The sequence below is a fragment of the Oncorhynchus tshawytscha genome, linkage group LG32 (genome assembly GCF_018296145.1).
Source record: "Oncorhynchus tshawytscha isolate Ot180627B linkage group LG32, Otsh_v2.0, whole genome shotgun sequence".
Taxonomy (NCBI): domain Eukaryota; kingdom Metazoa; phylum Chordata; class Actinopteri; order Salmoniformes; family Salmonidae; genus Oncorhynchus; species Oncorhynchus tshawytscha.
In genome coordinates, this window is record NC_056460.1 from 9,931,964 (window position 1) to 9,946,296 (window position 14,333).

The 14,333-nt window shown below is 45.4% G+C and overlaps 2 protein-coding genes across 6 annotated transcripts in view; one reads left to right on the forward strand and one right to left on the reverse strand.

The window, feature by feature from the left end:
• Window positions 1-656, forward strand: part of LOC112245641 (integrin alpha-X) — a 40,399-nt gene extending 39,743 nt beyond the window's left edge. For both annotated transcript variants that reach the window (XM_042310789.1, XM_042310790.1), the window contains 3 exons: window positions 46-75; window positions 184-294; window positions 392-656. In XM_042310789.1, the coding sequence (XP_042166723.1) occupies window positions 46-75; window positions 184-294; window positions 392-445 (195 nt within the window). In that variant the 3' untranslated portion in view covers window positions 446-656. The remainder of the gene's footprint in view (window positions 1-45; window positions 76-183; window positions 295-391) is intronic.
• Window positions 657-6,081: 5,425 nt separating this feature from the next.
• Window positions 6,082-14,327, reverse strand: LOC112245642. Of its 4 annotated transcripts, none has more exons than XM_042310764.1 (12): window positions 13,912-14,327; window positions 13,633-13,748; window positions 13,342-13,477; window positions 12,669-12,897; window positions 12,060-12,577; window positions 11,794-11,910; window positions 11,496-11,610; window positions 11,123-11,232; window positions 10,880-11,016; window positions 7,648-9,371; window positions 7,449-7,550; window positions 6,082-7,215 (listed from the first exon to the last, which is right to left on the reverse strand). In XM_042310764.1, the coding sequence occupies exons 2-12, from the start codon at window positions 13,704-13,706 to the stop codon at window positions 6,545-6,547; spliced, it is 3,933 nt and encodes a 1,310-aa protein (XP_042166698.1). In that variant the 5' UTR covers window positions 13,707-13,748; window positions 13,912-14,327; the 3' UTR covers window positions 6,082-6,544. The 4 variants fall into 4 exon arrangements, with proteins under 4 accessions (XP_042166698.1, XP_042166696.1, XP_042166695.1 ...); XM_042310762.1 differs by having other exon boundaries at window positions 13,633-13,751; XM_042310761.1 differs by having other exon boundaries at window positions 12,669-12,891; window positions 13,633-14,327.
• Between the last annotated feature and the right edge of the window lie 6 nt (window positions 14,328-14,333).

Here is a 14,333-nt window from a genome sequence, read left to right on the forward strand (position 1 = left end):
GATTCACAAAAGCATCAATTTTGTATGTATTTATTTGCTCATTAGGATAACTCTTCAAGCTTCCACCAAACACAGGTAATTCCATTTGTGGAATTAAACTGATTAAACTGATTCACTATATAAGAACTGTTTTTAAAATGCTTGTTCCATCGTCACTTATTGTCTCAAAATGTATTCCTCCAGATTGATGTTCAGGCTGAGCTCATCATTCCTCCCCATAGAAATCTGATAATAGGGACAGGAGTTGGAGTAGGACTCTTCCTCCTGATCATCATCACAATGGCCATGTATATGGTGAGTATCAAAGCTGCGACAGAAATTTTACTTCTGCAATGTAAAGGACCAACACTTTGATTGAACTGTTCAACATTGTTTTTCCCTTTCTACTCAGATGGGATGCTTCCAGAGAAAAAGCCTTGAGAATGAAGAGAATGAAGGGGAATAGAGTGAGCAAGATGACACTGCTAAGGCTAACAATGTCTATGCTAACACTTTGGAGAAGCAGCCATAGCCTGAGAGCAGAGCCAAAACCTCTCCTTGTTGACATTCAGACAGTAAAAAAATGGCTTCCACGCTTGCAATGAAGGGGTAGGAGAGGGACCAAAAGAGAAACAGGATGTGTCAGATGCAGGCTAAAGGAGTAGTAGTCTAAGCAACATAATTAAAACAAACTCAGGCCGATTCAGACTTAGGTTGCTTCCTTATGCACACTGAATACATGTAATTCAACCGCCTAAAACCATCCCACTTGTTGGCCAACAGATTTTCTCATGGAGTTTTCATTCAATAGGGTTTTCAGTACATTTATCTCATGTACATATTATTCAATGTATTGAACTACTGAATGGCAACTTTCAGTATTAATCAAACCATTATACTGAGAAGGGCCTACATTTTCTAAGGGGCCCAACTCAGATTTAGGAAATGTATGCCTTTTCTTAAGCAGTAGTTGGTATTCAGACAACTTATGCAGCTGTGGGCTTTGCAGGCATGGGTTTCCTTGGGCACACCGTATACATATAAACAGCTGAAAACCCTCCCACTTGTTGGCGAACAGATTTCCTTGTGGAGTTGTCATTCAATAGGGTTCAATATATTGATGTTAAGCCATCCCTTTAGTGTGGCTTTAATTCGAATTTGTCGACAGGCTAGACAGAGAACGTGTTCAGAATATATGGATCAATGAAAGATAAAGGTGAATATGCATATAATTAGATGGCCGGTTCAGCACCAACCGGTATATTTAGGGACATTTTTTGGGTTAGAAAAGTATGAATCATAAAAATAAAAACACAGCTTTAGAGAGCCTTTGGGCACAATATATATTGAAAGACAAATTGTGGTTTGATTCAAGCTGAAAGTTGTCTAAAGTGTACAATAAAGTTTTGAACAATAGTCCTACCCTAATCATGGAGCTGTATGACAACGGCCCAGCCGCCGTGCACCATGCTCCCGAATTACTGCGCAACATGTTGGCTTGGTGGGGGTGGAGGCCCCCCTTTTGTGTTTTCTTTTCTGACATTGTAAATAAGAATGTTAACTGACGTGCCTAGTTAAATAAAGGTTCAATAAAAAAAATGTATTGTGCTGGATATTAGTGCTTTGAGATGATCAAAATTATCAATACTTTGTAGTTATGTGCCTTTTGTAATGTCTTCATGGTGGCAGCCCAGGTGCAATGTACGAAATGGTGAATTGAAAATGTTAAAAAATGGAAACCATTGAGGTATTTATACCCTTTTTAATTGCAAGCCTACATTTGCTCAGGTGCAATACATTTCCTCAACAAGTCATAATTTGTTGGACTTCTGATCCTCTTCCAAGCTGTAAGAAATGAATAGATCACCTGCCTTAAATTAATCTGTAAGGATAAATACCGCTCTCTCTGTATGATAGAGACTTAAAGAAAGAGCAAGTCAGATGTGATTATGAAAGAAGCACAAATCTGGGGAAGGGTACACGACCATTTCAACATCCCTCTGAGCTCAGTGCAGCCCAAGTGGAAAAATTAAAACCACCACGACACTCCCTACATCAGGCCCCCACTCTAAACTTAGTTGCCGGACAAGAAAGGCACTTCTTAGGGAAGCTACTGGGAGGCCAACTGTGACCGAGTTATATTAATCAGCAGCTGCAATGGACAATGTTGATGTATCAACAGTCTCCAAAGCATTCCACAAGGCAATCTCCAAGGCACTCTACAAAAATGGTCTTTATGGGAGAGAGGCAAGGATGAAGCCCTGGGTGAAGAAAATCCTTGTCTGCAAAGAGTTTGCAAAACGTCCCTTAGAAGATGCTGCAGTTGTGGCAGAAAGTCTGGTGAACGCCAAGCGGGATGAGTGGCTTTTCAGCAACATGGACTGGCAATATTGTCAGGATTGATGGGAGGATGAATGGTACAAAATAGATAGAAATGCTAGATAAAAACTTGCTCCCCTCTGCCAAAAAATGTACTGTGGAAGTTTGTTTTTCAACAGGACAATGACCCAAAGCACACTGCCAGAGCAACACTGGAGTAGCTTAAAGAAAATAGATGTCCTTGAGTGGCCCAGTCAGACTCCTGACCTTAATCTCATCAAACATCTGTGGAAAGACCTCAAAATTGCAGTCCACCGTTCCACAACTTGACACAGCTTGAGGCATGAATACATAAAATGAACTGTCACCATTTCCTTTTTGGGGGGGCGGCGTACTCTGAAGAAGAATGACTCAATTTCCTAATCTAACGCATCAAAATCTGAGGCTGTGTGACGTAAAATGTGAAAAAGTGGTGAGGGCCAAAAACTTTTTCAAGGCACTGTAATTGAAACATTCTAAAGTGTATACAGTACAGAAACTCTGCTGGTTCAGCCTTAGAAGCCTAATGCCCACCAGATGCATACGAGTTGTGTTTTACCGGATGTCTATGCTGCATTTTCCGTTCCTGACACGTGCTTTGCTTTACAACTAGCTAAAAGCTAGCTACTTGGAGTCTGTGTTTTAAATACACTGCTCAAAAAAATAAAAGGGAACACTTAAACAACACAATGTAACTCCAAGTCAATCACACTTTTGTGAAATCAAACTGTCCACTTAGGAACCAACACTGATTGACAATAAATTTCACATGATGTTGTGCAAATGGAATAGACAACAGGTGGAAATTATAGGCAATTAGCAAGACACCCCCAATAAAGGAGTGGTTCCGCAGCAGGTGGTGACCACAGACAACTTCTCAGTTCCTATGCTTCCTGGCTGATGTTTTGGTCACTTTTGAATCCTGGTGGTGCTTTCACTCTAGTGGTAGCATGAGACGGAGTCTACAACCCACACAAGTAGCTCAGGTAGTGCAGCTCATCCAGGATGGCACATCAATGCGAGCTGTGGCAAGGTTTGCTGTGTCTGTCAGCGTAGTGTCCAGAGCATGGAGGCGCTACCAGGAGACAGGCCAGTACATCAGGAGACGTGGAGGAGGCCGTAGGAAGGCAACAACCCAGCAGCAGGACCGCTACCTCCGTCTGTGTGCAAGGAGGAGCACTGCCAGAGCCCTGCAAAATGACCTCCAGCAGGCCACAAATGTGCATGTGTCTGCTCAAACGGTCAGAAACAGACTCCATGAGGGTGGTATGAGGGCCCGACGTCCACAGGTGGGGGTTGTGCTTACAGCCCAACACCGTGCAGGACGTTTGGCATTTGCCAGAGAACACCAAGATTGGAAAATTCTCCACTGGCGCCCTGTGCTCTTCACAGATGAAAGCAGGTTCACACTGAGCACATGTGACAGACATGACAGAGTCTGGAGACGCCGTGGAGAACGTTCTGCTGCCTGCAACATCCTCCAGCATGACCGGTTTGGCGGTGGGTCAGTCATGGTGTGGCATTTCTTTGGGGGGCCGCACAGCCCTCCATGTGCTCGCCAGAGGTAGCCTGACTGCCATTGGGTACCGAGATGAGATCCTCAGACCACTTGAGACCATATGCTGGTGCGGTTGGCCCTGGGTTCCTCCTAATGCAAGACAATGCTAGACCTCATGTGGCTGGAGTGTGTCAGCAGTTCCTGCAAGAGGAAGGCATTGATGCTATGGACTGGCCCGCCCGTTCCCCAGACCTGAATCCAATTGAGCACATCTGGGACATTATGTCTCGCTCCATCCACCAACGCCACGTTGCACCACAGACCGTCCAGTAGTTGGCGGATGATCCCTCAGGAGACCATCCGCCACCTCATCAGGAGCATGCCCAGGCGTTGTAGGGAGGTCATACAGGCACGTGGAGGCCACACACACTACTGAGTCTCATTTTGACTTGTTTTACAGACATTACATCAAAGTTGGATCAGCCTGTAGTGTGGTTTTCCACTTTAATTTTGAGAGCGACTCCAAATCCAGACCTCCATGGGTTGATAAATTTGATTTCCATTGATCATTTTTGTGTGATTTTGTTGTCAGCCCATTCAACTATGTAAAGAAAAAAGTATTTAATAAGAATATTTCATTCATTCAGATCTAGGATGTGTTATTTTAGCAGTGTATAACGCATGAAGTACACAGAATGCACCACAGCCTAGTGCGGCTACCCCAACATAGCATTGCGGACTGCTCCTTTGACAAGGACTTCCGCCGGAATGCAGTTTGATGCATCTGGTGGACTTGAGGCATAAAGTTAGGGTCTTCAATTACAATTGTGAATAACAGCAGAGCATTTTGTGGAAAAGGGGCCGCAACACAATAAGCATGTTGACATGATTTTCAGTTTGCTTCCATATGACTGATTTCACAGTCTCCAGTGATTGTAGGGAAAAATCATCTAAAACAATTGCCATGTCTCCAAGCGGATTACTCATTTACCTAGCTCTTATCAATGTATACATCACAGTAGATGGAGAACGCTGTTATTTCTATTAACTACAGAAATCTATTATCGGCTTTTTCCACTTAAAACCGGTAGGTTCCCTCGACCTTATACACGTTTCCTCACGCGTAAAGATGGTGGAATTAAGTCGAGGTCAAAATAGAGCATATTTTTAGACACACCTCCACACCTTAATGTCTTACGATCTCCACTCTGAACGAATAGCAGACGAATAACCTGCTGTTCTCATGCTTAAGTTAAAGGTCAGAATATGCAGAGAGAAAAGTGCATTTAAGGGAATTAAGTTTGAGTTACGTGCGCTTAACTTGGGTCGGAATGGTCCCCAAAGAGAATAACTTGTTGGGGAATAATCAGAATTAGTTGGTAACATAGGAAAGATGTTTTATATTCATCATATGTATGTAAGTTACTTCTCAGAATGTTTATTTTTGTATAATACTGTGGCGGGGTTGCAGATATCTGTTCTATGTCAGGACTTACTTAGGCCGGAGAGAGGGGAGAGGTCAAGCGTGTATCTCTTGGCTCCTCAATGTCTGTGTGCCAGTCAATGTGTCTCTGTGATCTTGTCAAGATAAGGTGGATTTGATATATGCCTGTTGATATGGAGGATTTGTTTAGGTTCTGAGTTTGAGGAAAGAACATAGTTTAGGAGACAAAGCTGAACGATAAATTATGCCTAATGCTGTCTGGCTATGTGTGTCTTTGCAATAAAGGATCTCAGTTGCAATGTGTAAGGGACTCAGAGAATTAATTTATAGACACTGAATTGATCTGAGAGTCACAGGGTTGTGATGGAGCTCATATAATTAAAGATGGACTTTGTGATAACTAACTCTGACTTGTGTGTGGTTTGCTCTCATGATTTGGTAAATACAGAAAATTTCCACGACAAACTGCTAAATAAATTAATATAGTCCGACCTGACCACAGAACCAGGAAAATCACTCAATGTGATTACGTCAAAGGCTTTCTCAAAAAAGTGGGTAATTAATCTCTCACACTGGGGCATTGGGTGTTGCATAACTTTGTTTATGAAATAAGTAGTAATTATTAACTCAGGTTCCCTTTATCTAATATTAGGTTTTGGTTGAAGATCTGAAAGCATTCAGTATAAAAATAATATGCAAAAGTAGAGGCAATTAGAAAGGATTGGCAAATACTTTTTCACAGCACAGTACCATACTATAAGGTGCGCCATTAGTTTAAATAATGACATTTTCCACACAGGAATAAGAATCAGTTGAGTAATAACCCATTGTTCACTCATCAAATAAGAGGAAATGTAGTCAGCAGGAGTGGAGGAAGAGGGCAACGGTTAGTTACTAGTTAACTGGCTAATTGTTCCAATAGGTTACTTTCTGCTTTAATAAAAAATTAAATAAAATGTAATTTGTTTTTTTAACCTTAAAAATGTACATGATTGATGATTTAGTAACATTAGCTGTTGCTAAGTAAAGATACGGGAGTAACACTTCATCAAATGTAGTTAAGGAGGGTTGTTTGTGTGCATGCATAATTGGTGTCCTGCATTTTACACAATCATTTTTTGCAATGAATTGCTGTTCTGATCTGTTAGCGGGAAAATACACTAGAGCAAAAGCATTCATATGAAGGACAAGTGTTTGTGTAAGTCATTAGGTGCGTAGTCCATTGACCGTCAGTGCATACAATATGAGCCATAGTCCAAATGCAGTTACTGTCCGAAGGGAGATGATGTGGGGTCAAAAGTCTTAAAAAGGTCTTTCAGTGTTTTTTTTTCACCCACGTTGCCACTTTTGCACCTCATTTGTCCAGACAGTCTCTTTGGTTGTACATCAGTGTTATGTCGAGTGATCCGTACCATCGCTTGGATCGGTAGGTTGTGAACACCGGGGGTATCCACCTGGACCTGTCTCCTACCTGAATTCCTGGAGGGAATGAGATGCTCTCCTGCAGCCTCCTGAGAGTTGGAGTCCTGTGGGGAAGGCTGTGGCCTGAGTCCTGCAGGACTGGACAGTCCAACAGCAGAACCTGATGTTCTCTCAGCAGAGCGGGAGGCCAGAGGGACAGACGGCTGGTGATGGAGTGAGAGGGGAGTAAGAGGGGCAAGGTCTTCAAAGGACCACACCACGTCCTGGGCGAAGGTGGACCGTGGCAGGGTGATATCAGCCTGGCGATGGTGGCGAGGGTCACCAAGTGGCACGTAAGGCACTAACGGCTCTAATGGAATTACTAACAGCTCATCTCTCAGAGCGCCCTCCTCCGGCTCCTCTCGCTCACTCTCCAGCTCATCAACGTCCTCCACCTCCTGGCTCTGCCTCTGCTGTCCTGTGGAAGTAGATCCTCTCGTGATTTCGTCTTCACTGGAACACAGGCCATCGCCTCCTGAAAGGGGTCACAACAGGTCTAACACACTTCCAACGGTAACAGAGACAATCCTGAATATATTTTGATACACACTAGGAGCAAAAACATTCTAATAGTTTAGCCAGAAGTAGGTGAGAGAAAATAAGTATAAAAAATATCTATGCAAGCTTACCACAATGCATTTATGTAAAAAATATAAAAAACATTTAAGGACAAATGCACTACTTCTAGCATGATGTGTCTGACTGTACCTGGATCTTTGCAGCTGTTACCGATTGCCTGCTCCCCCTCCTGGCGGCATGGGCTCAGGCGTAGGAAGAGGGTCCTCAGAACAGAATGGGTTGTGGACGGCTCTGGAGGCCATGAAGTGGTGATGAAATGTCAATAATATAGGTGCATTTCCCACAAAGGGACATTTCAAGTATTGTATTGAGTAAAGCAGGGCCTTACCGGTGGATGGTGTTGGGTCACGCTCCTTCTGTTTAGGCTTGACTATGGGGGTATATGGCCAGGTCTGTGTTGGAGGGTCAGGGAGGGTTGTCTGGCTGATGGGGCCTGCAAAAAGGCTTCGAAAGGGTTTTCCCACTGGCTTCTGAGTCTCAAGCATAGCCTCAAGTGAATGAGAAGCTGGTCTTTCAGCAGTGAAATTTCTAGGGGGATCTGGTTGGGTCTGTGTTGGATGGCCGGAGGTGGAGGTCTGTGTGAGGGGGCCGGCAAAGAGGCTACGAAATGGTTTTTCCATGGACTTCTGGGACTCACTGACAGCCTCAACTGAGGATGTCCGTCTCTTGCAGACTGGCAGAGGCTCAGAAGACCGAATGGGGTCTGGAGGACTAAATGCAGTGCTGGGGGGATTTGGTCGGGTCTGTCTGGGAGGGTGGTTATTGGGTGTCTGGCTGATGGGGCCTGCAAAGATGCTACGGAAGGGTTTTTCCATGGGCTTTTTAGAAGCTGGTGTCTTACAACCGGGGGAGTTTAGGGATTGTGAGGGAGGGTCGGTAGTGGTCTGGCTGATGGTTCCTGCAAAAAGGCTGCGGAAGGGGTTTTCCACAGGCTTATAGGTCTCAAGCACATCCGTAACAGAATACGAAGCCAGCCTTTTACAGCCTGCAGGAGGAGCAGAGTCTGAAGGACCAAATGTAGCGCTAGAGGAATCTGCTTGGGACTGAGTGGGCGGTTGGGGAGAGGTCTGGCTGATGGGGCCTGCAAAGAGGCTGCTGAAGGATGGTTTCAAAGGTTTAGGAGATCCAAGCACAGCTTTATCTGAATAATAAGCCGGCCTCTTATAGACTGAAGGAGGATCAGGGGGCCGAATGGAGTCTGGAGGAATTAATGTAGTGCTAGGACGATCTAGTTGGGTCTGTATATCAGGGTGGCGAGAGGACTGGTTGATGGGGCCTGCAACGAGGCTGCGGAAGGGGGTTTCCACAGGCTTGTGGGACTTTAGAACAGCCTTAACTGAATAAGAAGCTGGTCTCGTACAGCCTGGGGTGTTGATGGGAGAATTAGCAGAGTTCTGTATGAGAGGTCTAGTAGAGGTCTGGCTGATCGGTCCTGCAAAGAGACTGCAAAAGGTTTTTTTCACCAGCTTCTGGGGCGTAGAGAGAGCCTCAACTGAATAAGAAGCCTGCCTCTTATTCAGATGAGGACCAGACAAACTAATGGGGTCTGGAGAAACGAATGTAGTGTTGGGGGGATCTGATTGGATCTGTGTGGGGAGTGTGAAGGACTGGGTGATGGATCCTGAAAATTGGCTGCAGAAGGGTTTTTCTACAGGCTTCTGGAATCCAAGCACAGCTTTGACTGAATAAGGAACATTTCTCTTCCCGCATGTAGAGTTTAGGGGTGGATCAGGAGTGTGGATAGAGTCTGGAGGAACTAATGTAGTTGTGAGGGGATCTGGTTGGGTCTGTGAGGTCTGGCTGATAGAGGCTGCAAAGAAGCTGCGGAAGGGTTTTTCCAGGGGCCTATGGGACCCAAGCACAGCCTCAACTGAATAAGAAACCGGTTCCTTGAAGCCAGGAGAGCTTGGGGGAGGATCAGGAGACCGAATGGACTCTGTAGGAGGGGCAATTTCCTTCTCCACGACCTCAGCTGACACTTCATTCTGACACATGGGGGTACTTTCCTCAGCATGTGGCTCAGAGGGTGATGAACTGTTGTAAAAGTTTGGCCTGAAATCCAGACAAATGTAGCCAATCAATAAAACACGAGTGAATAACTTTAATTTACTATCAACAGTGTAAAATGTAAAGCTCATCCACATACACCCACTACTGTTCTAACACACTACTGTGGTGTGGAGGGGTCTTACTATTCTAACACTACTGTGGTGTGGGGGGTCTTACTATTCTAACACACTACTGTGGTGTGGGGGGGGTCTTACTATTCTAACACACTACTGTGGTGTGGGGGGGTCTTACTATTCTTTTTTATTTTTTATTTTTTTTACCCATTTTTCTCCCCAATTTCGTGGTATCCAATTGTTGTAGTATCTTGTCTCATCGCTACAACTCCTGTACGGGCTCGGGAGAGACGAAGGTTGAAAGTCATGCGTCCTCCGATGGTTGGGTTGTGTATGACTTTCAACCTTCGTCTCTCCCGAGCCCGTACGGGAGTTGTAGCGATGAGACAAGATAGTAGCTACTACAACAATTGGATACCACGAAATTGGGGAGAAAAAGGGGTAAAAATAAAAAACCTGCACTGCTTCTTAACACAGCGTGCATCCAACCCGGAAGCCAGCCGCACCAATGCGCCGGAGGAAACACCGTGCACCTGGCCACCTTGGTTTGCGCACACTGCGCCCAGCCCGCCACAGGAGTCGCTGGTGCGCGATGAGACAAGGACACCCCTACCGACCAAGCCCTCCCTAACCCAGGCGACGCTGGGCCAATTGTGCGTCGCCCCACAGACCTCCCGGTCGCGACCGGTTACGACAGAGCCTGGGCGCGAACCCAGGGACTCTGATGGCACAGCTGGCGCTGCAGTACAGCGCCCTTAACCACTGCGCCACCCGGGAGGCCCTTGGGGGTCTTACTATTCTAACACTCGACTGTGGTGTGGGGTGCTTACTATTCTAACACTACTGTGGTGTGGGGGGGGCTTACTATTCTAACACTACTGTGGTGTGGGGGCTTACTATTCTAACACACTACTGTGGTGTGGGGGCTTTCTACTACTGTCTAACACGACTGTGGTGTGGGGTGCTTACTATTCTAACACTACTGTGGAGTGGGGTTCTTACTATTCTAACACACTACTGTGGTGTGGGGGGCTTACTATTCTAACACTACTGTGGAGTGGGGGCTTACTATTCTAACACTACTGTGGTGTTCTTACTATTCTAACACACTACTGGGGTTCTTACTATTCTAACACACTACTGTGGTGTGGGGGGGCTTACTATTCTAACACACTACTGTGGAGTGGGGTTCTTACTATTCTAACACACTACTGTGGTGTGGGGGGGCTTACTATTCTAACACTACTGTGGAGTGTGGGCTAGTAAGGATAGTTTAACAAGAAATTATCCTCCGTGGGGACATTTCTCAGGACTAGGACTACTATAAATGTAGGTTTACAATTAGGATTAAGAGTTAGGGGAAATGAATGGAAATACATTTTAGGTCCCCACAAGGACAGTAAAAGAAACGTGTGTGCGCGCACTCGCGTTCTTAACCTTAGGGGATTCAGGAACATGTTAATGACAGGCTTTGTCTCCTCAGCTGACGCCGACTTTGTGGCCACTGACTCCTCCATGCAGATTGGCTTGTCCTTTTTAGCCAGTTCCTCAATGTCCTTGTCCCTCTTCAATGCCTGCATAGGAGAAATAAGCCCTAGTTAGTAGATGATGGTAACAGGGAGCAACAATATGTCAGTGTGTAAGGGCAGGAGTGTCATCTCAGGGTAGACAGTTACTGACTGCCTCCAGTAGCTGTTTGGTGAGCTCAGTCAGGGGTTCATGGGAAAACCTGCACTGGTCTCCTTGGGAGCACTTCTCATAAGTATGGAAGAACTTGCAGGGGAAACTCTGTGGGTACTTGGTCAAGGAAAGAAAGCAAAAACATCTGCGTCTACCCCTACGGCATCCATTTTGTTGTTAAGGCACAGTCCGCTACGGGGTCGTTAAGTTATTGTTTTGTGATCAAATGTGAAGTTTTTCACAAAATATAAAAAGAGGTAGTAGGACAGATACACAAGGAAACCATATAAAAACAGTACAGTCATTTCCCCCTCACCCACCCAGTGGCAACCACAACATAAGGGACATTTCGAATAAGCTGAGAAAAGGATATTGTGCATGTATATGCAGCTCTCTCCTTTCGAACAGGATCCCTGGACGTAGAATTTACACACTTCGTTGATTGAGTAGTTGACGTCCAGAGCATGTTCTAGCTGGCAGTCATCACCCTGCAAAACAATAAGTTGACGGGGTCTCTAAACAAAATGGGTCAGGCCACTGAAAGTATTTCCTGTAAAAGATGTCAACATCAACATACCTGACTATCATTTGGATATATTGGGTTTAGGTTCAATTTGTCAATTGCCCATTAATATTGTTACAATTTCTAATCATAAAATATAGAAACCTGCCTTGATGCACTTTCCCCTGAGGAAATGTCGACAGATTAACCTCCCGTCAATCTCCAAAGCATTCTGGTCTTTGAATTCCTTTGTCATGTTCTTCTTCCCCTTTCCTGTCAAAGTTTCCTGGAAGAGGTTGGAATTAGCTGTGAAAATGTACATAAGACTGAAATCACTGACTTGGGTTACTTAGCTGTAACCGAGCACTGTAAAGCTACAAATGACATTTCTATGGAAATTGACAAGGAAGTTTGCATGATTTCCTTTTGAATTACCAGTGTTAAACGGCCATCATCTGGGAACTGTCGTCCACCACTACGTGACCGGTCAGTGCCTCGCTTTGACCAATCACCTCTTCGGACAAAACTGCCCCTCTTGTCACAGCCCCGGCCTCTATTGCTCCCCTCTCCACCCCTGTTGGAACCACCTCCACCCCTGTTGGAACCACCTCCACCCCTGTTGGAACCACCTCCACCCCTGTTGGAACCACCTCCACCCCTGTTGGAACCACCTCCACCCCTGTTGGAACCACCTCCACCCCTGTTGGAACCACCTCCACCCCTGTTGGAACCACCTCCACCCCTGTTGGAACCACCTCCACCCCTGTTGGAAAAGACTCTGGACTGGATAGTTCCGTGTCCACCCAGTCCGGTAAAATCCCCACCCCTCCTGGCAGAGTTTCCCCCTCTGCCCTGGTTGTCAAGTCTCTGCTGCTGAGGCTCCCATCGCTGCTTCTTCTGCTCCTGTCCTTTCTTCTTGTTTACACCTTGAACATCCTTGTTCTGATCAGGATCTGTGGAAACAGTTCAATTAAATTAAAATCCTACACACATTTTAAAGTCAATACATTGCGAATAGTAAAGGGTTAATCCATAAAAACACACCCTTGGCTTCTCCGGGCCTCATGTTCTTCCAACCCGACTTCTCTGTAGCATGACCTGGGTATGCACCCTCCTTGCTATCACTGTAGAAGTCCAGTTCTCTACTGAAGTCAAAGCTTGGTTGCTCGAAATCACGCTTCACCATGAAGTCTCGGGCCACAGAGTCAAAGTCTTTATAAGATTGTGGTGGGCATTTATGAAGGTTACTTTTCTTGGCCTGGCCACACTGCTCCTGCAGAAAAACACAAAAAGGGTAACTTTACAACATCAAAAGGGGCAATGCCAAATGGTAACGGTTTGCAGCCTATTTCTATACTAACTTTATAATCTACAGTAAGGCTTGCGGACACCATTCCTGGAGAACTTCCGTCCTGTAGGTTGTCACCCCAACCCTAATATGGCGCACCTCAATCCAATAATTAGCTGGTTGATGAACTGAACCAGATCAGTTACAACTGGGATTGGAGCAAAAACCTACAGGAGAGTAGCTCTCCAGGAACAGGGTTGGAGAGGCCTGATCTACAGGTATGTGGTGTGCAATTCGCCTAGTAGTATAAAACACGGCACAAACACAAGATAGGCCTGTGTTAGTTAGGCTTATGTCAATGTTTAGCAAAAAAACTTCTCCATTCTGAATTGGCCTATTCAGAATCTGTTTAGTACATGACACATTCACCTGTTGGTCCCCCTTTTTCCTCTTCCTGGGGCCACTCTGCTGACCCCGTTGCAATGGCCACTTTTTGGACTGGGCATCCCTTTCGTTCCCCTTCTCCAGTTTAACTGGTTCCAGTTGCCTTTCATCCCTTTGAAATCTGAGAAAAATGGAAGAAACAATAAATTCTCAGTTGGCTATGTATTCCAAGTCAAAGCTGAAATACTTGACTAGGTTAGTTAGCTTGTTACATTAATTCAGCATAGTAGAAGAGAGACAGTCGAAATAATGACTATTTGTGTTATAGTAGCTTACCTTTCCATCGGCTCACAAGGCGTCGGGTCAAATTCTTTGTTTGGAAGACTTGAAAAAAGGCTGGTGAATGCCATGTTGCTGACATGCAATGTCGTGCCGGGTAGGCCTTTACTCCTCTCCTCAAAATAGAAATGAGTGGTTTTCATTCATTACCACTACAAAATGTGTCTAGGTCAGCTATATACTGCAGTAGCTAGCCAGGTAACTTGCTAACGGGTTAAAAAAGTAGCTGGCAAACTGTCGAGGTTATAGCTAAATAATGTAGCGCTAAATGCTCACCGCAGACAACGTTGCACATGCGTGTCGGCTCGTGCACCTGCACCGCTCTATCTTGACGCTCGCACACTTCACTTGTAAACGGTTCGTCTTAGATGAGCGCACAGCACAAACACGTTTCGTAATGTTTCCACGATAAGCGCTCCCAAAATATAATTTCCACTACGAAGCCAGTGCTAGCGCCAGAGAAACACATGACGTTTTCCTTGCTTACTTCCGAGCACGTGTGCACCACGGCGACGCCTACTTGTCAACTGCGTTCCTTCAGAAGTAGTACTGCTCGAAGGGCACAGCAAAACGATTCCAGACCTAGGGGTAATCGTCATCCTCTTCACTGCCAGATTATAGAGGGATGCAGTCTGGGAAGCTGCTAGGAAGAACGCCTTCCTCCAGTATGCGTTTCGCCGACCATCTCAGCCCGGAGG

Coding starts and splice junctions, on each gene's coding strand:
- LOC112245642 (XM_042310760.1), bottom strand. CDS start 13,778: ATGAAAACCACTCATTTCTATTTTGAGGAGAGGAGTAAAGGCCTACCC. Junction 12,898..13,341: donor GGAAAAAGGGGGACCAACAG/GTGAATGTGTCA, acceptor GTTTTTCTGCAG/GAGCAGTGTGGCCAGGCCAA. Junction 7,551..7,647: donor TGACCCAACACCATCCACCG/GTAAGGCCCTGC, acceptor CATGGCCTCCAG/AGCCGTCCACAACCCATTCT.